A 26,593-nucleotide genomic window follows, 5' to 3' on the forward strand; every position below is an offset into this window, starting at 1 on the left:
TTGTGAGTGCCTACCCCGACCTGCCACCTCTGATGACTCTCCCTGCCCCCCCCCTTTTTAAAGGCCGCTGATTAAACAGCGCTGTCTGCTCAGCCCCCAGTTAGGGGTATTATCCTCATGTCCATTTTTCCTGTCCTTTGCATAGCTCTGCTCCTTTTTCTGTTCGTAATCTTTCTTTACTCCCCCCCCCCTTGCCTGACCACACTTGTTCTTTGACGTCGTCGAGTGACGGGGGCACTAAGCCACCAGAGTCTCCCCCTTTGCCGCCCGCCGTCTTCAGATCCCCCTTCGCCTCCCGCCGAGACGCACCGTCCCCCCCTCCCTACCTGGGGTAAGGAGCAAGGCAGCCAGGGGAAATGGTGGGGGGGCAGTGGACAAGAAGGGGTGCAGGGAGGCAGAGATTAGGGGGCAGATTTTGCCCAGCCTCTTCAAGGGCTCTTTTGGATAAGGGGGGGGGGGAGATTAGACAAAAGGTCATGGGGAGATTTCCCCTCTAGAGGGAGCTGCCCTCTGTTCTGTGATAAACTCATCCCAGAAGAGAGTTGGGAAATGGGTAGTCTTTTGGGGGGGGGGTATAATCCAGCATTTCTGAAGTGGCAGTGGAGAATTTATGTGTGTTAAATTCTAAATTACAGTGCTTCCAGTGTAGAACTGCTGCCTTCCTAAGCAGGTCCTGCCGCTGTGTTGAACACAGGCATAAAGAGAAAGCTTCACTCACTTACTTTCTGAATGTTAAAGGCACAGGAGCAGGCGCAGCTAAAAGAATTTGGCAACCCTTGTACAACTTAGAAATGGAGGGTCTCTGAGAAATGACGGGGTGGGGGCAAAAAAATAAATGTTGGCCTTTTCTTTCTCTCTGGGGAATCCTGAGTCTAATCAAGTACTGGCTACTAAAAGATGAGCTGAATATGGGGTCATTTCTGTATGTACTCTGTATGAACATGGGAAGACATAGAGCTTTTTCCATTTAAGGGGTTAATGCTTTTGTAAGTGTCTTTGGTAGTATGGTGATCCCAAAATATAGGAGCTAGAAAGCAGATGAAATTGTATCTTTTTATTGCATGGTGCTGCAGGATGGTGCAAGCTTTTGAGTTCCGTGGGACACTTTGTCTTCATCAGGACTACCTAATATACCTATTATTATTATTATTATTATTATTATTATTATTATTATTATTATTATTATTCTGCCCATCTGGCTGGGTTTCCCCAGCCACTCTGGGCAGCTTCCAACAAAATATTTAAAAAGCAAAATATTAATGCATATGCTTTCTCCTTTCAACCCAAAATTTGCCAAGTTTTGCCAGAAATGGTGTGTGTGTGTGTGTGTGTGTGTGTTGGGAAATGGCTGGGGGCGGGGGGGGGTGTTCACCTCTATTTTGCCTCTGATCCTGCATTGGCTTGCTCAGTAGAAATGTAGAATCCTTGTCTTTTCTTGGTTTAATCTAAACCCGATTGCATCCTTAAAAAACCCAAAAAAACCTTTTAAAATGGTTCCACTGCCCCCTCATTGGAAAGGAATCTGTGACTTAATTAAGAGGAGAAGGATGAATTTTTGCATGTGTCCCTTTTCTATATTTATTCTCATGACTGAAATTGTTGAACCACCCAGAGGTTCCAAATCCTGCAAGTTAATATGGATTAGGAGATTTCGACGTATGGGAGCCAGCTGCTGGTCAATAGGAGAAGGGGAGAGTTTCGAACAAAATGCAAAAGGGGAAAATGTATGTGTGGAACAGTGATAGGGGATAAATTTGATTCACTTCACATTTATTTAAGGAAACCTACCTTATTCACACTTTCTGAAACAGTGTGCAAACCGAAACTTAGCCAGCCTTTGAAATTCGCACTTCTCTGAATTTTGCAATGCAGTTCTCCAGCCAAGTATATTGTAGGATGCATAAAGATACATATACTTGTGAAATGAACACACAAACACGCATGATGTGAGGCCAACTTGTTTTGCAAATATTTGTATTTTAGTCAAAATTGCAATAAAAATGCATATATTCGGAGTAATTCGCACTAAAATGCTGGTGGGCTTTCATGAAGAGTTGTTGGGGTTTTTAAAAAAGTCAGACTGGTGTGGAAATGTGGAGAGCTGAACTTCAGATTGGAAAACATTAGAAATACAGTCATACCTTGGATTGCGAACGTGATCCGTGCGGGAGGCATGTTCACAACCTGCAGCGTTTGCAGCCTAAAGCGCTGCATCTGCGCACGCATGTAATGCAATTCGGCGCTTCTGCGCATGTGCGTGATGTCATTTTGTGTTTCTGCGCATGCGCAAGCGCTGAAACCCGGAAGTAACCCGTTCTGGTACTTCCAGGTTCGGCGCGGTCCGCAACCCGAAAACGCGCAACCCACAACGTTCCTAACCTGAGGTATGACTATAATTTGACAGATTCATCCCTAGAGTTTGGACCCATAATTCTCTGTCTGCACCATCTCCTTGCATTGTGTGATATGCCAATCCTTCCTTTAATAATTTGCATCCATGTCCCAGTGCTCACTCTATCCCCACCGAACTGGCCAGATTCATCTTTAACACAGATAGTAAAGGTAAAGGGACCCCTGACCATTAGGTGCAGTCGTGGCCGACTCTGGGGTTGCGGTGTTCATCTCGCTTTATTGGCCGAGGGAGCCGGCGTACAGCTTCCGGGTCATGTGGTCAGCATGACTAAGCCGCTTCTGGCGAACCAGAGCAGCACACCGAAATGCCATTTACCTTCCCACCGGAGCGGTACCTATTTATCTACTTGCACTTTTGACATGCTTTTGAACTGCTAGGTTGGCAGGAGCACGAACCGAGCAACGGGATCTACCCCGTTGCCGGGATTCGAACTGCCGACCTTCTGATCAGCAAGTCCTAGGCTCTGTGGTTTAACCCACAGCACCACCCACGTATACCATAGGTATACTCCCGCAACTCAGAGTCACTCATGTACAGCTGGCGCTAGATTGGGGCCTATGTCTATATCTTTGCACAGATGGCATTGCTTGTCATGCGGGGCAGGGATCTGTTTCTCCTCTGCAAATGACCTTTACACCACTGGGTTTATTGATCTGCTCACCATTACAAATTTATATCTGGTTTCATGCTAAGAGAATGGCCACAGCATCCCCCAAAGAATCCTGAGAGTTGTAGGAGTGACAGAAAACCACAGCTTCCTGGGAAACGCATGAGTCAACGAAAAGAAGCTCCCTCTGCATAGTGTAATTTTTATCGAATGGAGGGAAGAGGGAATTGTCTTTAGCAAACAGAGAAATCTCACAGGAGAAAAGAAAACTAGTGCTTGATTTTGTTTGTTTTGACGCTTCCTGCTTCCTGTATGTCCAAAATGTGCTTCGAGACACAGCTCCCTCTCACCTGGTCTGACAAACCTCTTCTCACTGGAAAGGTGTCCAAGCAACCTCCAGAAGGAAGGAGGCCCCTATTTTTTTGATACCTGTCCCTGACCGCTGCCCTCTTTCCTGTTGTTTTGCCTTTGTAGGATGCCTTGTTAAACTCCTGTTGATGTGAATTGCTAGCACTGTCATTTCCACCCCGCCTTCCGGGTCTCTAGAAGTTTCCCTTCTTCCCAAAAGCAGAACTGTTCTGATTTTGCCTAGAGCACACAACATGGCCAGGGAGGCAGCTGACGGCAGACGCTTCCACTTGCATGTCCTGCCAAGGCCAGGTTAAGAGGACTTCCTGGTGCCATCTCACCGCAGGGAATCAGTTCGCTGGTATGAAGTGCTTTTTCATTTGCAGCCACACACTGACCTTCTGACAGTCCTGTAGGTCCGTTTGCGCAGAAATGGCGGCTGCCATGGAAGAAACCTGTATGTTTCTGAACCCCCAAATCTGCCTTAATGATTGACATGGGGATTTATGCATGGAACACATAAAATCATAAGCAGTGCTGTATTGGATTGTTGTTGTTTAGTCGCTTAGTCGTGTCTGACTCTTCGTGACCCCAGAGCACGCCAGGCACTCCTGTCTTCCACTGCCTCCCGCAGTTTGATCAAACTCATGCTGGTAGCTTCAAGAACACTGTCCAACCATCTCATCCTCTGTCGACCCCTTGTCCTTGGGCCCTCCATCTTTCCCAACATCAGGGTCTTTTCCAGGGAGTCTTCTCTTCTCATGAAGTGGCCAAAGTATTGGACCCTCAGCTTCACGATCTGTCCTTCCAGTGAGCACTCAGGGCCGATTTCCTTAAGAATGGGGAGGTTTGGTCTTCTTGCAGTCCATGAGACTGAATTGGATTAGACCAACTCTAATTTTCCTGGCCCACGAGGACCGTAGCTCAGTTTTACAGCACCAGCTAAAGGTCCCAGGTAGCATCCCTGGCATTTCCAGGTAGGGCTGAGAGAGAACCGTGCCCTGAATCCTGGAGAGCCTCTGCCAGTCAGTGTAGGCCGTACTAAACTTGATGGACCAATGGTCTGACTCAGTATAAGACATCTTATACTCAGAGGCAGAGCAAGTGGGGGTGCTAGCCCCGCCCCATCCCTACCCACTATGGGCACCATGTGGCACGCCCTGTCCCTAGCCCCTATGGGCAGTTCACCCCGCCCCTGGGCACACAACCCCAGGTGCCCAAGAGACTTCCTCTGCCACTGCTGTTCCTAACCCTTCTAGGCTTGAATCAGCTGGCATTGCATCTGTGCCTAGTTGCTGACCTGTGCTGTTTTGTGCCTGATTTTCCATGGCCGGCACACCAAACCTGTTCCGACACCTTCGTCTTACTTGTTGCGCCTGAGATTGTGTTCCAGAATTATTGTGACTATAACAGGAAATGTGATGGGGGGGGGGCAGCCAAGAGAACTACTTGAGAAGAAGGAATGGCCTGGTCCTATGGTGCCTGTATCAGTGACTCACACAGGAACCAATAAAACCGTTAAGCCAGTTTAAATCTGCAGAGCGGATCACGCCCACTCACTTAACGGGGACGGAGTTTCGTGATCTGGTCGGATGCCGTGACCAAAATCCAATACGTCCATTTGATTATCCCCTAGCTGATTAACGGCAGGAAGGCTCATCAGTCGGGGCCCAGATTGTCTGTCCCATTCCTGGCTAGTTCTTCGCTTCCCAGCTAGACGGTGCCAAATATTCTTCTTGACCCCTCGCTCGAGCAGAAGGATTGTCCCGCAATCAAAGCCAAGGCAGTCTCAAGGAAGACCTTTCTAGCCAACCCACCACCACCCAGTAGTATCTCAGCATTTATTCCATACGGACGGAGAACGAAAAGAGGTTTCCTTTAAGGGAGGGTGTATTGAGGAAGTGATGGAGGGCAGTCGGGCCAAATTTATCCCCTTATAGGACCGTACCCCTGCCAAGCAGGCTGCCTGCTGAACTTTGCTATTGAGTCAGGCTCCTCAAAGGTGTTGGTTGTGTCGTTCCACACAGCTCACAAGCAGGGTTCTTAACACAGGCCTCAGGCTGGGTTTCCCCTAGTCACCTGGGAAGAGAGAGGGGAATCAGGTGGGTCAAGTTGGCCTTAAAGGGACAGCCAGTGCTATTATTCTAGGATAAGAGATACCAGAACTCACCCTGAGCACCTCCCTCATTCTCATTCCTTAGAAGTCGATTTCTGGCAATGGGCGAAGAAAATAAGTCAAGTTGACAACTGATGGACTAGCTGGCCCTCTCAAGAGGCCATTTTTGGCTCCAGGGCTGCCAGCAGCAAACCCAGTTCATTGCCTGAGCCAATGTTTGTGAAGTGTTTTGAAATCTTGAAATGCACCACATAGGAGAACCTCCATTATTATTGTTGTTATTGTCATTTCTCTCTCCTCTGATTAAATAAATCTCAGTTAATCTTATATTTAATTAGATTAATCCGTTAGCCAGTCAATTAAATTCACATGCATTTGTATATGGGAGTATAAATACTTCTGAAGCAAAAAAACATACTTTGTTTTCAGATAACAGGTCAGATCTAGATTCCAAACATGCTTAGAGTAGTCCCATTGACTTCAGTGGGCCTGCTTTCAGTAGGATGGGAATATGGAACCATCTCTACGTATGCTCTTCTGTTGTAGAGGCTTTCCCTCCTACCTGTGAAAAAAAGGAAGAGGCCTGCTGTTATTGTTAAGTAATTGTATTAAAAAATAGTGCATTTTTAAAATAAAAAAATATGCTGCCTGATTAAACAGGGGCACATTTTTAGTAAATTAAAAGTCTTGCTAATTGATTAATCTACCTGGTTCATCTATTAATTTTTGTTGTTGTTGTCATCTGGGTCAAAAGGGGTGCCCCCCAGATTGGCCTGTGCCCCAGCCCCTCTCTGTTCTGAAGTGGAAAAACAGAGTTTTGTTTCCATCCAAATTAACTTTTTGTTTTCTCCCCTCTCTCCCCTCTCTTCTTGAGACGAAACAAGGGGCTTTGGGAGTTGCCCCGGAAATGACTAACCATGTGGAGGTCCCCATGGCGGATGGGCCCCACATCAGCTTGGAAGAGTTGCCCAAACCTTGCCTGGATAAATACTGTGGGTGGCTGATGCGAAACCTGCTGCTGACCCTCACCATCGTTGGTAAGATTTATCTATCTATCTAAGATGACTTATAAACCACTTATTTAAAAAAAATCAATCAATCTCTAAGCAGTGCACATAAAAGAGGATAGTTATCCATAAAATACAGATAAAAATCAACAGAATTTGAAAGCAACTATAGACAATGGGCTTACGTGTTGGGATGGACTTGCTGGTGCTGAAACTGTAAAACTGCAGGTGCTACACACTTAGAGATTGCTTTATCATAAGTACCGAATGCAGATTATTTGGCACTTGTGAAAGTGCAAGCTCAAGTAAACTAGTCCCAAGCTGTTAATTGGTAAGATGACGCAGAGCCTCCGTCTGAGAATAACCTCCTTAGTCTCTGTTTACCCCTTTCTGTCTCTCTGCGGTTTTTCATGCCTAAAGTAACTTCCATCTTCCTTTAAGTCCTTCTACGTAGGGGTGACATCTGTTCTAGGTTCTGTGCAGCATCTAGCACAGTCTGCAAATGACAAATAGTAGTAGTGAGATAGGCAGATCAGCAAAGCAGTGGTCAGGAACTGACGGGCTGTGAGCGAAATCTGGCCTAGAAATATCTGCCAGTTGGCCCATTAGATTAAAACAACCTTTCTAACTGTAGCCGTTCTCTTCAAAACCAGATGTTCCCATAGGAAGGGGCAGTTTCCAAAACAGACATGTGTGTGTCCCCACATGCTTAAGTTTTGGCACTCTGCCTTCTCTCTCCCAGATCTGGAATTCTGCCAATAAGGTGTTTACAGTGACATGATGGAGGAGGGGATGGCCTCTTGCTAGCCTCTCTCCTTATTTGACCCATCAGCTGATCTACTTGCCCCACTGCTCTAGGGTGGATCTACACTGCTCATAGGGTGGATCTACACATGGGGGGGGGCACTTTAAATCAAAAATTAATTCGTTATAACAAAAGAAAAAAAACACTATGGAAAATTGCTTAGAAATTTGTTTTGCTCTCTGGCACCATCTGGTGTTGCATTTATAACGCATTCAAAACACTGTTTCTTGACTAATGTAGCTGAGTCCATAGATTATTGTAGTTGGAAGGGCCTTTGAAGGTCATTAGCGCAACACCCCTGGCTGTTGCAAGAAGCCCACTACCGCATTTGCTTCAGAACATGTAAAGAAAGAGAACCCACTATCTTCCAAGGCAGCTAGTTCCTCCGTGAAACAGCTTGTATCATCTTGAAGTTCTTCTTAAGCTTCAGTTAAAATCCTTTCTCTTATAATTAGAAGCTCTTGGTTCCAAGCCTCACCCTCACTAGAGCTACAGAAAACAAGTGTGCTGCATCCTGTCCTATGTCCTATGTCATGGGTAGGCAAACTAAGGCCCAGGGACCAGATTTGGCCCATTGCCTTCTCAATCCGGCCCATGGACGGTCCAGGAATCAGCGTGTTTTTACATTAGTAGAATGTGTCCTTTCATTTAAAATGCATCTCTGGATTATTTGTGGGGCATAGGAATTCGTTCTTTCTTTTTTCAAAATATAGTCTGGCCCCCAACAAGGTTTGAGGGACAGTGGACCGGCCCCCTGCTGAAAAAGTTTGCTGACCCTATCCTATATAGTAGCCTTTCAAGTACTGGAAGATAGCTATCTGATCGCTTCTTAATTGTCTCTCAGAGCAGCCCACTCAGAGCAGTCTTTCATCCTATGTTGCAGGTTGTGAGCTGATCCCTTCTCTTGTTACATATGCAGCACACCTGATCTGCAAGGCACTTGAGCCAGTGCAATTAGTTTAGGGTCCCTCCATAGATGTCCTTTTTATGATTTGTGCTCAGGAGGACGCTATCGGAGCAGTCACTCGCAATCCCCCTTCCAATACCGTTTGCACCTGCAAAAGGTTTAGAGCAGTCACACCGCTGCATTTCCAGTCCATAACTTCCTGCTGAAATCCTGTAACTTTTTATACCACAAACATCCTGCTTTATTTTTACCCCGCTTTGGTTCCGCTACAGCCCCTCCAGATAGCAATAACGAGGTAGCCTTGGAGAAGCATCACGGAATAAATGAAAGCAGAATAAACCCACCGCTGATGCAGTATTCTTGTGTTAAGAACATGCGGCGGGCTATATCCACAATGAAACACCAGTCTGGGTTGAAGCTTAGATGTGGAGAACAATGTCGTACAACATTCCCAGAAACAAATCAGAAGGGATGCTCAATAAGTAGCTATCATCTGAACTCCCTGAAAACTTTGTGCAAACCAATGAGGATAAACTTTCAGTCAACATTGCATTGAGCAAATGTCACCCACACTCATTATTTTCCTTATTGTAAAAAGTCTGATGGGGAGGGGAGGGCATGTATGGTTCCAGAAAGACTTTGTGATTGTTCTAGAATTACCTCTCTGACCCCAAGCCATCCATAAATAAATCAAGCAAGCAAGCAAGCTGTCCATCAATGAGGATATTTTTTCTTTTTTCTTTTTAAAAAGACCCATCTGGGTAGTAACTTTCCATAGCCCCTCATCTAATCTCCCATCTCTGGGCAACCTGCCATATCTTGCAGCCGTACACACACCCTTTCGTCGCTCTGTAGCATGACTGGCTTCTTGGCCCTGGATGACCTCTTCAGGGATAGGCAGAGGGCAGAGGAGCTAAAGAAAAAGGACCCGTTTCTTAGACGTGGAGGAGGAAAAGGGTGTGGGATTGACGTATGAACAGGACCAATAAAGCAAGGAGGGAAGCTTTCAAAGTGTGCGCTATCTGAGATACTCTCTCTGTGTGTATTGCTATCAAGTTCAAGTTCTGTTGAGTGCAGGAGTACACAAGCACCCACAGACCTCTTTGTCTGTTCTTCGCTGGCTGCAAACACACAAGCTTGTGTACCTTTGAACAGTAGCTTAATGATTGGTTTATTTCCTCCACTGGATGCATTCCCTGCCCTTCCTCACGAATGAACACAGGACAGCTAACAATATAAAACAATACAGTATAGACAACATAATAGCTCAGTTGGTTAGAGCGTGGTGCTGATGATGCCAAGGTTGCAGGGTCGGTCCTTGTATGGGACAGCTGCATATTCCTGCATTGCAGGGGGTTTGACTAGATGGTCCTCATTGTCCCCTTCCAAGTCTAGGATTCTATGGTTCTACGGAATACAATCAAATCAATTCTTTATTGCAGTCCAAATCTATGAAAAACAATGATGGAACGATGCTTTGAAAAAGGAAGAGAAGATCAACATTATCAGCCGCACAGTTATTCTCTTTCTGGTTCCTCCCTCCCTCCCTCCCTCCCTCCCTCCCTCCCTCCCTCCCTTCCTTCCTTCCTTCCTTGACATCTTCATAATATTTTGGCACTTTCTTGATCTCCTGCCCTCAGGCAGAAGATATAGAAGCCTGATTAGTCGCACCAACAAGGTAAAGAACAGCTTCTATCCGTGGGCTGTTAGGCTGCTGAATGAAAAGATAACAACAGGGCAACTGACTTTCGGGTTTGGTGTGCGTGCGTCAGTAAACAAGGGGAATTAAGACTAAGAGAGCTGAGTGAGGGGTGCTCGTGTAATCTCACTGTATACAAGTTGTACAAGTGACAATAAAGTATTTCAAAATTCAAATAAACACATAAGCACATAAGGGGAGCGCTGCTGGGTCAGGCCAATGGCCCGTCATGTGCAGCACACTCTTCTCACAGTGGCTAACCAAATGCCCAAGCTGAACATGAGCACAGCAGCACTCTGCTCACCTGTGATCCTCGCCAACTGGTGTTCAGAGGCTTCATTGCTACTGACAGTGGAGGGAGACTATTGCCATCACGGCTAGTAGCCACGGCTAGGTTGCTCCTCCGCAAATTTGTCTAATCCTCTTTCGAAGCCACCCCAAAGTCGGTAGCCATTGCTGGCTCTCGTGGAAAGGTATTCCACAGTTCAGCTATACATCGCATGTGACCGATATCTGTATGGTTAACTTGTCTTTCTCTCAAATCGCCGTACAGATTCAAACAGGAAAAAACGCACACGCTCCATCTAGCCATCCAGTCTCGTAGCACAGGGTAAAAGGCCAGGATTTCATTAGTCTCTCATTGTTTCTTTTACGTCATTGCCCTGGAGAAAGAAAATTAAACAGGGTCTAATCCCTGTAGCTTCACCCAAGGCCCCCACCCCACCCACCCTGCGTCCACTGACAGCTCCTAATCAGCTTGAAGGAGAGGGCGAAGGGGTCCGGAGGACACCAGCATCTCATGCGCTGAGAAAAAGGGAACAGAGAGCTTTGTGCCACAGAGCAAAATGCCAGCAGGGCTGGCCGTGTGCGTGTGTGAAAGAGAGGGAGATCTCGTTTTGAGTTACTGTCTCACTTCTCCAAATATTGCAGTGCAGGTAATGTGTGCAAAAATGGATCATATTAGGGGGAAATTGTTTTTTGCAAAAATGTGTGTATTAGGTATGCTAATACAAAAGAGAAAAATGCTGATATTGTCATCAGGACTTTTGGGGGGGTTAGAAATTAAAAAACTGATGTGGAAATCTGGAGAGCCGAATTTAAGATCGGAAACTGGAGAAACGGAAACATGCAGATTAGGTCAACTGAGGTGGTACTTAGAGGAGTCCAAGGAGAGGGGTTTTTTTTCTCCATGGCGGGGGCTCAGGCATGAGTCTTGCCCTCTGAAGCTGTTGAGAGCAATCTGCAGTCTCAATAACCAAAGGAAGGAGCTTGACAGCTGTGCTGGGGTTCTTCATTTTCAGCTCTGTTTCTCATAACCAGCCCTAGACTGATAACACATTAAACATTTGCTGCTCCAAACCACATAAATGGGTTTATACAGGAGGCTGAAGCCTTATATCACTTGATTCTGGCAATTGTACACACTGGCCTTTATTCATATCTTTTTCCAGGATACCTGCATGTGCATAATACCACATCACATCCGATACCTGGTTCAAAATGCAGACCCTTGATAATCTTGGCTTCTGTTGCTGTTGCCATTTGAGAAAGTTCCTAGCTCTCAGCGCTGTTGAAAAACGTTTGTGGGAAATGCAAACAATGTCTAGAACAAAATGCTTTTGCATTATGCATTCATAATACCCTCCCCTATTTGGATTTCTCTGTCACCCCTCACTTTTCCTACCCATGGCTAAAATAATTTTTCATGCACCCTTGCCAAACCTCTAGACATAGTTCAAAATAAAACCTACAGCTCTGGACCAGTTTCTCTGATTTATACGGTTCGTTTTGAACATTGTTTCATTGGGCAAGAGAACCCATGGGTTCCAATGCAACAACAACAATGAAAGGACCTCCAGTAAGGAAGTTTAATAAGGGGGTCTCTGCAGCACTGGATATAATAAGTAGGATCAGGAGACAGTTGGTTTATTGCCCTTCCTTCCCTCCCAGCTGTCCTGACTTTGCCCTGGCAGTATCCAGCAATTTTTATCCTGGATCTTTTCCCAGCGAGGATTCGGGGGCGTGAACCCCTGTAGCCTGGCTTTACTCCAAGTAGGACACTGACTCTGTGAACAGATCCCATGAAAAGATCCTGTTTTCACCAAACGGTTTAGAAATTGGTATCATCATGATCCTGCCCTGAATGCTTGAATTTAGCACACCCACACAGCATCTAGAGCAGCAGTTCGGCTTTGCGTGGGGGGCGGTATCTGTGCACTACAATCGCAAGCCAGTTTCAGATAGTTTTGCAAACTGAACGGACCGCTTTCTGTCCTGTGCATTTAATGGCAGCTCGATGTGCCAATTTTAGCAGGTGGCAAGTGGCCATTCAGGAATCCAGGCACTCATTTCCATTAACCACCCCCCTAACCAATTGTTACCCCCCCACCCAACACTCAGTCAGCATTCCATGACCACCTAACACGCTCAGCCCTAATTGTTATTATTATTTATTTCATGAAATTCATACACTGCTAGATTGTAAACAACAACCACCTCAAAGCATTTACTAAAGATAAAACAGTAAAACCAAGAAACAAATCACGGTTATATTTTTAAACATACAAAAGTTAAAACACTAAAACAGATGGAAATTACCTTGCTGAATTTGGTGGGGCTTGGATAGCTCAATTGGCTAGAGCGTGGTGCCGACAACGCCAAAGTTGCAGGTTCGATCCCCAATTGGGACAGCTGCATATTCCTGGGGTTGGACTAGATGATCCTCACTGTCCCTTCCAACTCCACAATTCTATGATTCCTCCCAGGTAAGTGTGTTTAATGGGACAGTGGTCTTAGACTCTGACATAATGGATTTATCGGGGTGTCCATCTTTAGAGATTATTATTATTGTTATTGTTATTATTATTAATGAATAGCTTTCCAAGGCGGTTTCCATAAAAGAAACTGTAAATAGCTTTAAAAGCAGGTACAAAAAAAATGACAACTAAAAACAAGGTTTGGAAAATAATGCAGGTTGAAAACTTAAGGCAGAAACTTTTCCACGCAGTTGGAAAAGCTTGGCAAAAGGGAAATGGCTTCAGTGGTTTCTGGAGTAACCAAAGTGTAGGTGCCTGCCATAATTCACATGTGAGACCAGGCGTAAGGCTCCCTAAACCCCAACCCATATAAATAAGAGACCAACAAGACTGGTTTTGGGTCAAAACAGGCCACAACTTTATTGGCTTGGGCATGGGGCAATCTTTATTTGGTTTGGGCATGGGGCAATCTAAACACTTCCAGCCCGCCCGCTGGAAATGACGCGTGGTCAATCCAGATGGGGGTTCCTAACACTTACAGTAAATAGGGTAACCCCCCCCCCCGGTACCGCCATCTGGGGGAGTGCCTTCAGCCCTGGCCCCCCTGGGCACACGGACATGGCCACTCCACCCTGATCCCTTTAATGGGATACCCCAGCGTTTGGAGGGGCAGGCGGGGACTACAACCTCCCCTCCGTCCAAAACAAAAGATTGACCCAATGCCAACCAGTTGTGACAGTTGCTATGAGGTAGGCAAAACCACCAGGACAGTGCCAGTTAGCCCGGTGGGCAAATTCCTACCTGGCCCCATCCAGAACAGCGATCACCATAGCCACAGCAAAGTCATTGACTACTAGCTCAAACCAAGGGTGGGTGGGCAGGGGGAAAACCCGGCGAAGGAACGAACAGGTAGTGCCCCACGTGTAGGCCGCTTAAACGGGACAAGGGGCGGATCTGAGGGAAGCCTCCCCACTCCATTGGCTCCACCCTCTGGCACAGCCCAAGTCCCAGCCTGCATCCCCTTTTGCCAAATCAGAATGCAAGCTAGGATCCAGTTCATGATAGACCTGTGGGGGCGGGCTTCTGGCACACACACACACCGCCTATCAGGAAGGGCACAGCAGTTCCAGTTCCCACATCGGGGCCTCAGTGAAGCCTCTGCCATCCCTCAATGCCGCTGCACCAAGAGGGGTGAGCTGACATGTGGTAAATGAAAGACCTACACTGGCTCCCAGTACGTTTCGAAGCACAATTCAAAGTGTTGGTGCTGACCTTTAAAGCCCTAAACGGCCTCAGTCCAGTATACCTGAAGGAGCATCTCTACCCCCATCATTCTGCCCAGACACTGAGGTCCAGCTCCGAGGGCCTTCTGGCGGTTCCCTCCCTGCGAGAAGCCAAGTTACAGGGAACCAGGCAAAGGGCCTTCTCAATAGTGGCACTCGCCCAGTGGAACACCTTCCCACCAGACGTACCAGACTTCTGAAGGCAGCCCTGTTTAGGGAAGCTTTTAATGTTTAATAGGTTATTGTATTTTAATATTCTGTTGGAAGCTGCCCAGAGTGGCTGGGGAGGCCCAGCCAGATGCAGCACGGGGTATAAATAATATATTATTATTATTATTATTATTATTATTATTATTATTATTATTATTATTTTATGGTCACAGGAATTACTTTATTTACTTCTCTGTCCTGCTACATTTGGGGGGACCCTCCTTCTCATTAGGCTTCATGGGACCTTGGACATCTACCCCAAAGCCTGACCCTAGTGCTACCACTGATAAGGGACACCCTGTCGATAAACCAGCCTAGTCCTGCTCCCTACCTGGTGACAGCTACTTCTAAAGTATCCTGGAACCTTGTCTTTTTTCTCTTCATTTCAGGAGTGATTTTGGGATCTCTGTTTGGAAGTCTCCTGAGGTTGCTCCCACCTCTCGACAGCGACCTGATCATGCTGATTTCTTTTCCTGGGGACATCCTTATGCGCATGTTGAAAATGCTGATCTTGCCTCTTGTGATATCCAGTCTCATTTCAGGTGAGGGGGGGGAGGGGGGAGAAATGGCTCCAGATCCCAAACCTCAGGAGTGGGGCGCTAGCCTCTGTATAGCTTAGCTGGCCTTCCAAGAGATTGGGTTTTCGCTGAAAGGAACAAGGAACAAATTGTGAAACTGTGGGGGAAATGGCATCCAAGGTGAGTTCATAAGAGCCCCCCATGCCTTGAAAGAATGTAAGAGAGGGTTGTGGGAAAGGTTGGAAGGATCGGTCAATTTCATTTCTCTCAGTTTCTCCTTTTCCCAGTCTTAAATTCAGTTCTCCACACTTCTGCAATAATGAAAAATCATCAGAAATTTAGAGCAAATTTATCCTAACAAGCACATTTTTATAAGCAGTTTTGACTAGCAAACATATTTTTGCAAGCAATTCCCCCTAATTTAATGCATTTTTGTATGCTATATTTGTGGGAGGAAAATATCAGCCCCTGTGTGACTTAAATAACAAAAGAATCATCTTGGTGCCCAGATTCAAAACACAGGGATAAAGTCACTCTCCAGCAGACGAGAGCCCCCAGGATAAGAGTTTAAGCTCACAAAAGTCAAGCAGCAGTATAGCATTAGGAATTTAGGTTGTTAGACCCTTTTATCCTAATTGGTTGCATACAGCACTTCACCCATTTTCTACTCCTCTTGTAATGACCAGAGCACACACTGTTAAGTAAGTTTAAAATGTTTTACTTACAAAATGTTCCAAAGGTCAGATTCATGCATTTATCCTAGTAGCAGCAAGGTGAACACAGGCAGAACACTCTTGGGTAGAAAATACAGAAAGCTTAAAATATGTGTTCTAAGCTTGCAGTTGGCTTAGAAACATCTTCCTTGGTCAGTTAAATGGCATGGAGAGAGTGAAAGGAAGAGAAGCTGCTTAACTTCCTCCCTCATGGAGGTGAGAGGGCATGACCTAGCTGAGTCTAGGAACAGAACTCACTAGTCTTAACCCCGTTGTTCACTAAATAGCATTCATGCAGTTATGTCTGACTTCAATTTCCCACCACCATCACTAATTTATTCATTTTTATACACACACTCTGCCCTATATATGAATTTTTGTAGACACTGGTTGGAGAACCGCATTGCTAAATCTGAACAAGTGTGAATTTTGTAGGACATCTGTGTTTTGATTCACATATTATTTCGTAAATATACATCTTTAAAATGTGAACTGAATTAAACTTCTCCCCCATCCCTAGTTGTGGGAGACCAGCCCCCTATCACTATCAACACACACAGTGAACATGCCACCTGATCTGTGCATTTGACTGGTGTGTGACTCTACATGTGAGCTAGGTTAAGGTGTCAGGCAGTGACTGGCCCAAGGTTTCTCAGTGAACTTCATGGCCAAGTGGGGATTCAAACCCTGGTCTCCCAGGTCCTAATCTGACATTGCAACCACCACGCTGGCTCTCTCCTTGACCAGGTCTTTGTACACCTCTCTTTGCCAATATTAGAGTTTTGTGTTAGAACCCCCAATTTGTTCTACATCAGATGCAGATCTGTTCTTGTATCGTATGCTCAGTGCAAATGGCACTTCCATGCGCTCTGGCACTCGTCACGGTGTTCCGTGCGCCAGAAGCAGTTTAGTCATGCTGGCCACATGACCTGGAAAGCTGTCTGCGGACAAACACCGGCTCCTTTGGCCTGAAAACGGAGATGAGCACCACACCCCATAATCGAATTTGACTGGACTTAACCATTAGGGGTCCTTTACCTTTAGCTATCCCAGTGTGTGGTTCATCATGAGTGGCAGGAAGAAGCTGGTCCCACTCCCTGAGACACCATTCTGCAACTGCCTCCTCTCCTTCCAACTTTTATTTTCTTTGCGACTCTCTGTTTGGTCTGTCCACCTCTTATGGGCTTAGGCAGGGTGGCCTCTCTCCGTTCCTTGACCCCGTAACCTCTTGTGATGTGTTTTGTGAGCAGGTCTGGCCGGCCTCGATGCCAAATCCAGCGGGCGCATGGGCACTCGCGCCATGGTTTATTACATGTCCACCACTGTGGTGGCGGCCATATTGGGCGTCATTCTGGTCTTGTCTATCCACCCCGGCAACCCAAAACTCAAGAAATCCCCCACGGTGACGACTAGGAACGAGGAAGTCTCCAGTTTGGACGCTTTTCTGGACTTGATCAGGAACCTGTTCCCCGAAAACCTGGTGCAAGCCTGTTTCCAGCAGGTAACGCACGTAGCAAATGTATGGATCAGGGAGGCAAAGGCCGGCAGGGACTGGGACAGTGGTTTGGCAGTGGTTGGTTGCTTCCAAACCGCCCTCTCCACCTACCATGCTGCCTCTTTCTCACACAGATCCAAACCGTCACGACAAAGATCCCTGTGCCCCCGGTTGTGGTCCGTAAGGAAAACGTGAGTCAGATAGTCCACGCCAGTGGGTCAGTGCTCAACACCACCATCACGGAGGTCAACGTGGGTCCCAGCACCGTGACCCAGAAGCAGCTGGAGTTCAAGGCTGGAATGAACGTTTTGGGTGAGCCTTTGGTCAAGAGCAAAAGTGGAAGAGTTCGGCAGAGAGGCTGGGAGCAAATATGGAGGGTGCTGTGGACAAACAACTCACGCAGTCATAGCCACGCCACGTGGAATCATCTTTAAATTTTAAAACTATATATGCATGCTTTTAGAATGTCCTCCGTCATGAATGCTATTCATGCAGCAGAATGAAGTGGTAGAAGCCTGAGATGGTGGGAATTAAGGACTGTACCACTGCAGGCTGCAGGTAGAGGATGGCATTCCCCCCCCCCCAGTGGAAAAACTCCCTGCCAAAACCACACAAACAAGAGGAGAGGGGGTGGACCCAGGACATCAGCAGGAAAGGTTTGGTCTCAACCTTCTCTTTGCTGTGAGTGCTTTCTGCTTTAGGTTGTTTCTTTATAATATGGGAGCATTTGCAACTGTGATCTCCCCTCTGCTGTCTGAAATGGTTCTGCCCATTCTACCACCTGGGAATTCGGACACCTTCCTCTCCACGTGTAGACAAGGCCTTAGCTATTTGCATTTTAATTCTGTGGTTTTTAAAGCTGTGCCCTCTCCCCCCAAAAACCCCACTGTTAATTGGGCAGTACATTAATTCAAAAACAAATAAATAAAATAGGGGAGGGGTAGAAAAGCAGAGAAGAAATTGAATTTGGCACATTAATACTTAATCCTCTTTTTTGGCCTTCAAAAGGCATTGGTTAAGACTCGTTTTTACATGTTTTACATACTATTCAAACTCAATGTTATTTCAGTATTTCAGATTTGAATTTTGAAATTTTCAAATTCAACATTGTTTCAATATTTCCATTTTCAATTTTGAAATTTAGCATTTTTAATAATAAACCTAAATTAAGCACAGCTCTCCTCCTCCTCCTACCTGCATGTGGTGTGCAGGTAAGAGGCGAGAGGTAGGTGGGCTTGTGTTTCTTTAACTGTTCATTCAGCGTCCTGTATTGGGGAAACAGAGCCCAGGGTTGGCGAGAAATCCCTCCTTCTCCCTGACTCCCCCTTTCTCTCCTCACCCCCCTCCCTTGCAGGTTTGATTGGCTTCTTCATTGCCTTTGGCATTTGCATGGGGAAGATGGGCGAGCAGGCTAAGCCCATGGCCGACTTCTTCAACATCCTCAACGAGATCATCATGAAGCTGGTCTCTATGATCATGTGGTAAGAGAGACTCACATACAGATATGCAACCTAGAGATTAATTTCTTTTTTAAAAAACAACAACCCAGTGCCAGTTTCCTTGTAAGTATGGAAGCAAGAACTACAGTCCTTTGGGTTTATTGCTGTTGTTTTTTGCCATCAGAGATAGCAACAGCAAAATCATTATTTGAATGCTGAGCCGTACGTAGCCAAAATGGCATTATCTAAGTGTAAGAGGGAGGTAATATTGTTGTTGTTTAGTCGTTTAGTTGTGTCTGACTCTTCGTGACCCCATGGACCAGAGCACGCCAGGCACTCCTGTCTTCCACTGCCTCCCACAATTTGGTCAAACTCATGCTGGTAGCTTCGATAACACTATCCAACCATCTCGTCCTCTGTCGTCCCCTTCTCCTTGTGCCCTCCATCTTTCCCAACATCAGGGTCTTTTCCAGGGAGTCTTCTCTTCTCATGAGGTGGCCAAAGTATTGTAGTCTCAGCTTCAGGATCTGTCCTTCCAGTGAGCACTCAGGGCTGATTTCCTTAAGAATGGATGCGTTTGATCTTCTTGCAGTCCATGGGACTCTCAAGAGTCTCCTCCAGCACCACAATTCAAAAGCATCAATTCTTCGGTGATCAGCCTTCTTTATGGTCCAGCTCTCACTTCCATACATCACCACTGGGAAAACCCTAGCTTTAACTATACGGTCCGTATAGTTAAGAGGGAGGTAATAGCAGATTTAAAAAAGCTTGGGTGGAGACTCCTAAAATAAAAAGTGAGTGTGCTCATTGGCCACAGAACACTGAGCAGCATCTGATTGGCTTGAGGGAAACCAGCCAGGGAGAGGGATTAGTCTGGAATAGAGAGCCCTGCAAAGGGCATGGCTGGCTGGAACCCTAAAGGAGGAGACCTCCACAAAGAAGTGTTGAGTTGCAGGCCACACTTGTACCTCCTTATTTCCAAACATACAAGTCGAGCAGGCTGTGCCAGGCACCCAGAAAGTGCTTGTCTTTAAAGCAGGTGTTGGAAGCTTCTAAAGCAGTGTTTCTCAACCTGTGGGTCCCCAGATGTTGTCGGACTACAACTCCCATCATTCCTAGCCAGCATGGCCAGTGGCCAGGGATGATGGGAGTTGTAGTCCAACAACATATGGGGACCCACAGGTTGAGAAACACTGTAAAGGCAGTGATCAAATAATGGGGGGGGGGGAATTAGGGGACCCTTTTCGAAACACACTCAAACTAACCACTAATTCCCTCTCCCCCCATGCCCTTCCACTAATGGGGCCATCATGAAAGATAGGGAGGCCCAGATCCCTCTGACTCCTGCTCCCCTATTAATTCGAGCACCACCCAGACGTAGAAATGAGCTCCTGTATCTCCATGTACAACTCCCCCGTGTGGTGAGAGCTGGGTGGGGAGCAGACTAGAGGAACATGCGAGGCAACAAAGGATTCCCAGGGGTTGAAGTGGCCCCACCTGTCCAGCCTAGCCATCAAGGCTTCCTACTCTGGATGGGATTTTACCTGAGCAATGGTGCTTCTCTCACTGCCTCCTCACCAGCCTGACTCATCTCTGCCTCTTGGCTTCCCTCCTCTCCTGCTTCTGTCCCTGCTCTGATTCTGGACTGCTCTCTGCCACAGACTCTTCCTGCTCACTAAACCCTGTTGCTTCTTCAGTTTCCGACTCATCCCAGTCTTCTCCCTTTGACCACTCGTCGTCGTCCCACCGCTAATCCCCTGGCTCTGAGCCTTTTTCCCTCAGGGTGCTCCCCAGCTGGTGCCTCCCCCCATTCCTCTGTGTCTAGCCAGTCCAAGACAATGGCCATACCTGTGGGAGGGAGTTCCGTAGTCTATCTGTGCGCTGTGCATTCAGCTGCTGCGGCAGCATCTGACAGTCTTCTGAACGTCCCCTTCCTCAATGTAGGTACTCTCCGTTTGGCATCGCTTCCCTCATCTGCGGCAAGATTGCCGGTATCAAAGACCTGGAGATGGTGGCCCGTCAGCTGGGCATGTACATGGTGACGGTCATTGTGGGGCTGGTCATCCACGGTGCTATGGTGCTGCCCCTCATCTTCTTCGTCATCACGCGCCAGAACCCCTTCCTTTTCTACGCTGGCATCTTTCAGGCCTGGATTACGGCTCTTGGCACAGCCTCCAGGTACGGGCAGCTCTCGCGTGGCTTCCTTTTTAGCAGACACTGTTTATGTGGTGATGGACATTTCATTTATCTGCTCACTTGGGAAAATTTATAGACCACATAATTATTATTTTTTTTAATAAAAAAAAAACCTCTATGTGGTTTACATAAAATAGTATTTATCTTTTTTAAAAAAAATACTTACCAGTTAAGCATATTGTTAATTTATGAACTTGGGTGTGTGTTGGCAGGTGGTTTATGGAACATGTTCAGGGTGTGTGTATATATATAGTTGTTTGTTATTTATTTATTTACAGCCTTTATAGGGAAGTTTAGGGAAGTTTTTAATGTTCGATGTTTTATCGTGTTTTTAATATTCAGTTGGGTGCCGCCCAGAGTGGCTGGGGAAACCCAGCCAGATGGGCGAGGTATACATAATAAAATTATTATTATTATTATTATTATTATTATTATTATTATTATTCCTCCTCATGGAATGTTTTCAGTCCCAGAGCAAGGGAACAAAGTTAATGCAAATGAACAGAGAAAAATAGTATATAAAGATTTCAAAAAGACATATAAACAGGACCAATAGACAACTAATTCTATCATACGCTAAACGAGCAGAATTACAATAATGTAAGTTAGCATTTCCAATTTAACGAAATATGGGCCTCAAGGTCAGCAGGTAGTGCTGGGCGGGTGGGTTGCTGGCCTCCCCCGTTTCTCTTCTTGCCAGGCAGCGTTCAGGGTAGAATTCCTCAGGATCGAATTCTTCTCTTTGGAGAGAGAGGAGCAGCCAACCTCAGCAGCAGCCATGTTACTCAAATTAAGCATGGATTGGGCCTTTAGAATTGTCGGCTACAGGGTGTACAAACAATGCGTCTAGATACGGGTGAATGAGGAGGTAGGGGAGTTTTGGAGAAATTACATAGGGACATGCAGCTTTTAAAATCACTTTTCCCTACGTCCCTGCTACCCCTGCCACCTCCTTTGCACACCAGCGCCGGGACGCTGCCTGTCACTTTCCGCTGCCTTGAGGAGAACTTGAAAATCGACAAGCGGGTGACCCGCTTTGTGCTGCCCATTGGGGCCACCATAAACATGGACGGCACCGCTCTCTACGAGGCTGTGGCAGCCATCTTCATTGCACAGATGAACAGCATACACTTAGATGGCGGACAGATCGCAACAGTCAGGTGAGGTGACTCGGTAGGCCTGGTTTGTTCCCCCCCCCCCCTCATGAGCTGGCTGGTGCCCAGGTCAGATGTAACTCACCCCAAGGGCGGGAGAGTCGATCTCATTTCACATACTAAGTTGCCCACTTATTAAGCGGTTCGTCAGAGTCCTTGTTTGCAGCCTTCAGAAAAGTAGTAGTGGCAGAGTGCAGGGCCTTTTTGGTTGTGGCACCGGGGTTGTGGAATTCCCTCCAGCAAAGATTTGTATAGCTTCTTTGCTACAGGGCTTTCGTACTTGAGCCATTAAAGCTAGCACTGTTCCAAAGCATTTGTCCAAGACTTTTTCCACAGTTTTGGTGGGCAAAAACATCCCCAAATGTTCTTACCATGTCAGACCACTGGTCCATTCAGCCCTCCAGGGTTTCAGACTGGGGTCTCTCCCAGCCCTACCTGTGGATGCAGAGGATTGAACCTGGGACCTTCTGCATGCCAAGCAGATGCTCTGGCCCTGAGCTACAGCTGCCTTCCGCAATTACGTTGCTTATTTTAATAATGGCTTTGTTTACTTGTTTTGAATTTTGTAAGCTGCTTTGATGCTCTGCGGCCTATAAATGTGAACGAACATCTCATTTCTCTCCCTTTCTGTTCCCACAGCCTAACAGCCACATTGGCTAGTGTAGGGGCAGCCAGTATACCCAGTGCGGGGTTGGTCACCATGCTTTTAATCCTGACAGCCGTGGGACTCCCGACCCAGGACATCAGCCTCCTCATTGCTGTGGACTGGCTACTGTGAGTGACGTCAAGGGTTTGGTCTGGGAAAGCGGTAGTGGAGTGTAGTCAAACCACGACATCAATGTCCCCCTTCAGGGTCATTCAAAAAACAACAACCCACAATACGTCTGAGAGACAGTGCAGTATAGCGGTTAGTGTGTTGGACTGGACCCTGGGTGACCAGGGTTCATAATCCCCACTCAGCTGTGAAGCTCTCATTTGGCGACCTTGAACCACTCACAGCCTCTCAGCCTAACATACCTTCCAAGGTTGTTGTGCAAATAAAATGGGAAGGGGAAGAACCTCATTCATTGCCTTTTTATCTCCTCAGGTAATTTGTTTATTTATTTTTAGAAAAATGTGTGGAATTTGCATATGTTAATTTATACCTATAGAGGCGGTCACACACAATCCCGCTTTCAGTACCGCTCACGCCTGCAAAAGTTGCAGGGTGGTCATACTGCTTCATTTCCAGTCCTTGCCTATTTCTGCCAAAGTCCCATTAACTTGCACAGGCCTGGCCCAAGGAAGTGCGAGGCAATATGATGTGGGCTTTTCTGCGAAGCAGCTCCTTCAAGAGAGGTCTTCTCTTCCTGGAAGGCTGTCCAACGGACAGAGAGCTCCAGCGATGGCAAAACGTAATGACCACACATGCAAGCAGATAGGTGGGAAGCAAGGACAATGGCAGGATGGGAAGCGAAGGCAATGGTAGGCCTTGACCACGTCACTCTAACCCAGGCTACCTCAACCTCGGGCCTCCAGATGTTTTGAGACTACAATTCTCATCATCCCTGACCACTGGTCCTTCTAGCTAGGGATGATGGGAGTTGTAGGCCAAAAACATCTGGAGGGCCGAGGTTGAGGAAGCCTGCTCTAACCCCCTCCTCCCTGTTTTCCTCCCTCCTCCTTTCAGGGACCGCATGAGGACCTCCATCAACGTGGTAGGCGACTCCTTTGGTGCCGGCATCGTTCATTTCCTCTCCCAGAAAGAGTTGGCGCTCATTGACGGAAGGGGGGAGGAGCTTGAGATAGACCCCACTACCCTTAAGCTGCAGGCTCTGGCCAATCACCAGGAGGGCTCCATCGGGTCTGGCTATACCGTCTTGCCCAGCCAGGATGAGGAAGAGGTGAGGAGGAGAACATTCCCGGTGAATGTTCAGTGGGCCTGGGAGAAGCCAACAGTCACTGGGGACATAAGAACATCTGGACATGAGAGCTGAGCCCACACAGCTCAGGGCAGTCTTCCTTCGGGCTTCTATTCTCATGCCTACTGTGTCTGTATGTAACAGGGAACCATTGTGGCGCTGAGGGCCAGATTTAGATTCAGAGCAGGGCCTTTTTAGTGCTGGCCTCTTTGGTTTTGAATCCCGTCTCTGGGTAAATCCACAGTGCAAGGGGCATTGCTGGCCCAACACTCAGCATGTTGAGAAGCCCCAAGCATAGGGCTAGCAATACGATTCTTCCTGCCATTCCCATCAGCTGAGGCGATAAGGAGGAACCTGCATCCTCAGGGACCTCTGCGTACGAGAGAAGTCCCTCTCTCGCAGCAAATGTCTGGAAAAATGGCTGGAAAAATAAAACGGGGCTGTTTGCTTTCACTAAAGAGAGGCAGGAAGGTCTCTCTTTAATAGTGACAGCAGCTCCAATGAAAAGCAGAGCCTTCAAAGAGATATGTTTGTAAAGGGGCACAGAAAGCTCTAAGCTTTAATTTTGTTCGATTTTTTCTTAATACATCTTGTTCACGCATGCTGTGTTCCGCAAGGAGTGAGTGCGCCTGAGTGAACAAACCCAGCAAGTCCTATTGGTGCTCAGTTTTGCATCATGGAATGGGGGGAAACGTCCTTCCCTTTGCTTCAACCTACTGCCTTGATTATAGTGGGTGGCCCCTGAATACCTGCTTTTGAGAAGGGGCAAATCACTTTTTCCTCTTCACTGTTTCCATCCCTGTGTATCTCTGTGGCCCTTTCTACGTGGTTGCATTCCAACTCCCTTCCTCCCTGGTCATGTTGGTTGTGGCTGATGGGAGTCAGCACCCAACAACATTCAGAAGTCCACAGGCTCCTCAGTCCTGCTGTACATGATCTCCCAAACCTCTTCGTGTGCTGCGTTTCCTGCTTCTCCACCCTCTTTTTCTCTAAACTAAGATGTTTGCTGTAAGCCTTTATTCACAAGGAAGATCATCTTTGAGCCCCGGTGACCTACCTTTCCGTTGTCACCTGTAACTCTGAGCTAAGACTTGATCTGAGCCAGGGATCAGGAACGTTGTCTGGATTTAGCCGCGGGGCATGTGAAGTAAAGTGAACCCCTGGGCATGTACAAAGTTAATTTCTCTCATCACTGGGTTAAACACAGCCAATTCACTTCTGTGTTGCAAGCTAAAGTCGTGCAGTGGCATAGCTGTCAACTTTTCCCTTTTCTTGCGAAGAATCCTATTCGGAATAAGGGAATTTCCCTTTAAAAAAGGGAAAAGTTGACAGCTATGTGCAGTGGAAATCCTTTCTGTTCCAAAATGGGCTTTAGCTCCAGAAAAAAAGTATAAACGTGAAAGTCCTGCTGCATGCAAATCAAGCTAATTAGATAAACGTTTCCTGGTTTGCAATATCGAGGGCAGGATCTGAATTTGCTCGCTGCTTGGCAGAGACTCCTGCTTATTTTAAGAAACCCAAGCCAGTTCAGGGGAGAGAATTCAACAGGTATTTTGCTCTTCCCCGCATTATTGTGCTTGCATTGCATTGCTGTGCTCCCTGCCATGCAGATGTTAATAGCACAGGAGCTTCTGCGAAGGAAAAGCCCCCGGAATCCTTGTTTGCTGATCAAAGGGATTTAGAGAGATTTCAGCACAGAAGTCTAGACACCAAACAAGCACACTCACATGTGCCCAGATAATAAATAATAACCCAAACCCCCCCGTTTTTTCTGCTTCCAGCTTCCAGAAAAAATGGATGCGGCGTCGCAGTATAGTGAGAAGGATGAGGAGGAGCCTGATGAAGAGGAGGAAGAGAAGAAAAAGGAAGAAGAATAAGCACCTCCCCCCCACTCACTTCACACACAAACAAACACACACACACACACACACACACACACACACACACACACACACTGGTGGCATCAGCAACACAGATGGGGGCGGGAGGAATGGCAGGGGCCCCCAAACTGATTTGATTATTATCTTTATGAATATTGTACCCAATGGAAGGCTGGTCCATTCAGGTGCATGGGTCAACTGCCCCACACACCTCATTCTGCCTTCAGCCTGCCCCTACCCCGACACCTGTCTTCCTGCTTAACAACAAATCCAGGAGTAGCCACTGCCTGTCCATTTCCTCCTCTTTCTTCTCCCTGTTGCCCTTTGTATAACTCAGCAGGAGAAGGACGGGGGACGGGGACAAAACTAGAATTAGTTGGCTCCACCTGCCATTGGCTCTATTGCGCCACCTACTGTTGGGCTCCCTGCCTTCCGCCCAACCAGTCCCAAGGAGCACTAGTTCCACAGTTCATACCTGAACCCGCTTTTTGCAGCAACCTCAGCTGTGAATGAGAGATACCTGGATAACTTAAACAGCCACACACAGAGAGACACAGCTGCTGTATCTACGCATTGTCTTGTACGTGTGTGTGTACACATATACATAGACTTGTATATTTTTTTTGCACATACCTTTTGTAGATTGCTTGGGGGTGGGAAGAGGGGATCTATTTTTCTTACACAGCCACATTCCACCTTTGAGATTCTCGTAGGATATAGAAATCTGCCTTATACCAGGTCAGACTGTTTTGTCCATCTAGCAGCAGCCCTCCAGAGTCTTCAGCAGAGAAAGTTCTTTCCCATCACTTCCTACCTGTTCATGTTAACTAGAGAGGTCAGGGACAAGCTTTCCACCTTCTACACTCAAAGCATGTGCTCTGCCACTGAGGTTTGCACCTCAATTCCCTTCATGCGCATCTATCTATTCATTCACCTTCAGAGACCGAGCTTGTGATTTGGAGCTTCTGGGCTCTGCCATGAACCGAGGCAAGCCTTGTTGTTTCCCTTCTCCCATCTGTAAAATGGAAATAATAATTCTGGGCCAATTTTGCAGGATTGTATTGTGAGCTCTATGCAGAGAATGTAAGTGAAGCGCTTTGAGCACTTTGGGGGAAAATACTATATAAATACTAAGTATTATTACTA

At 46.8% G+C, this 26,593-nt stretch overlaps 1 protein-coding gene and 1 long non-coding RNA gene across 4 annotated transcripts; one reads left to right on the plus strand and one right to left on the minus strand.

Annotated features, from left to right (window-relative positions):
- Window positions 1-5: 5 nt before the first annotated feature.
- Window positions 6-26,593, plus strand: LOC114582370 (excitatory amino acid transporter 2-like). 3 transcript variants are annotated; one of them, XM_028703338.2, is made up of 11 exons: window positions 6-331; window positions 6,359-6,521; window positions 14,541-14,693; window positions 16,633-16,883; window positions 17,012-17,189; window positions 18,232-18,358; window positions 20,261-20,494; window positions 21,478-21,672; window positions 22,306-22,440; window positions 23,336-23,549; window positions 25,349-26,593. In XM_028703338.2, the coding sequence occupies exons 2-11, from the start codon at window positions 6,392-6,394 to the stop codon at window positions 25,442-25,444; spliced, it is 1,713 nt and encodes a 570-aa protein (XP_028559171.2). In that variant the 5' UTR covers window positions 6-331; window positions 6,359-6,391; the 3' UTR covers window positions 25,445-26,593. The 3 variants fall into 3 exon arrangements, with proteins under 3 accessions (XP_028559171.2, XP_028559175.2, XP_028559174.1); XM_028703342.2 differs by lacking the exons at window positions 6-331; window positions 6,359-6,521 and adding an exon at window positions 13,604-13,864; XM_028703341.2 differs by lacking the exons at window positions 6-331; window positions 6,359-6,521 and adding an exon at window positions 13,785-13,892.
- On the minus strand, window positions 6,797-13,188 carry LOC114582371 (uncharacterized). The gene is made up of 3 exons (XR_003703445.2): window positions 12,501-13,188; window positions 10,207-10,564; window positions 6,797-6,987 (listed from the first exon to the last, which is right to left on the minus strand). It is a non-coding gene; the product is annotated as an uncharacterized LOC114582371 (long non-coding RNA).

The sequence above is a fragment of the Podarcis muralis genome, chromosome 13 (assembly GCF_964188315.1).
Source record: "Podarcis muralis chromosome 13, rPodMur119.hap1.1, whole genome shotgun sequence".
Lineage (NCBI taxonomy): Eukaryota > Metazoa > Chordata > Lepidosauria > Squamata > Lacertidae > Podarcis > Podarcis muralis.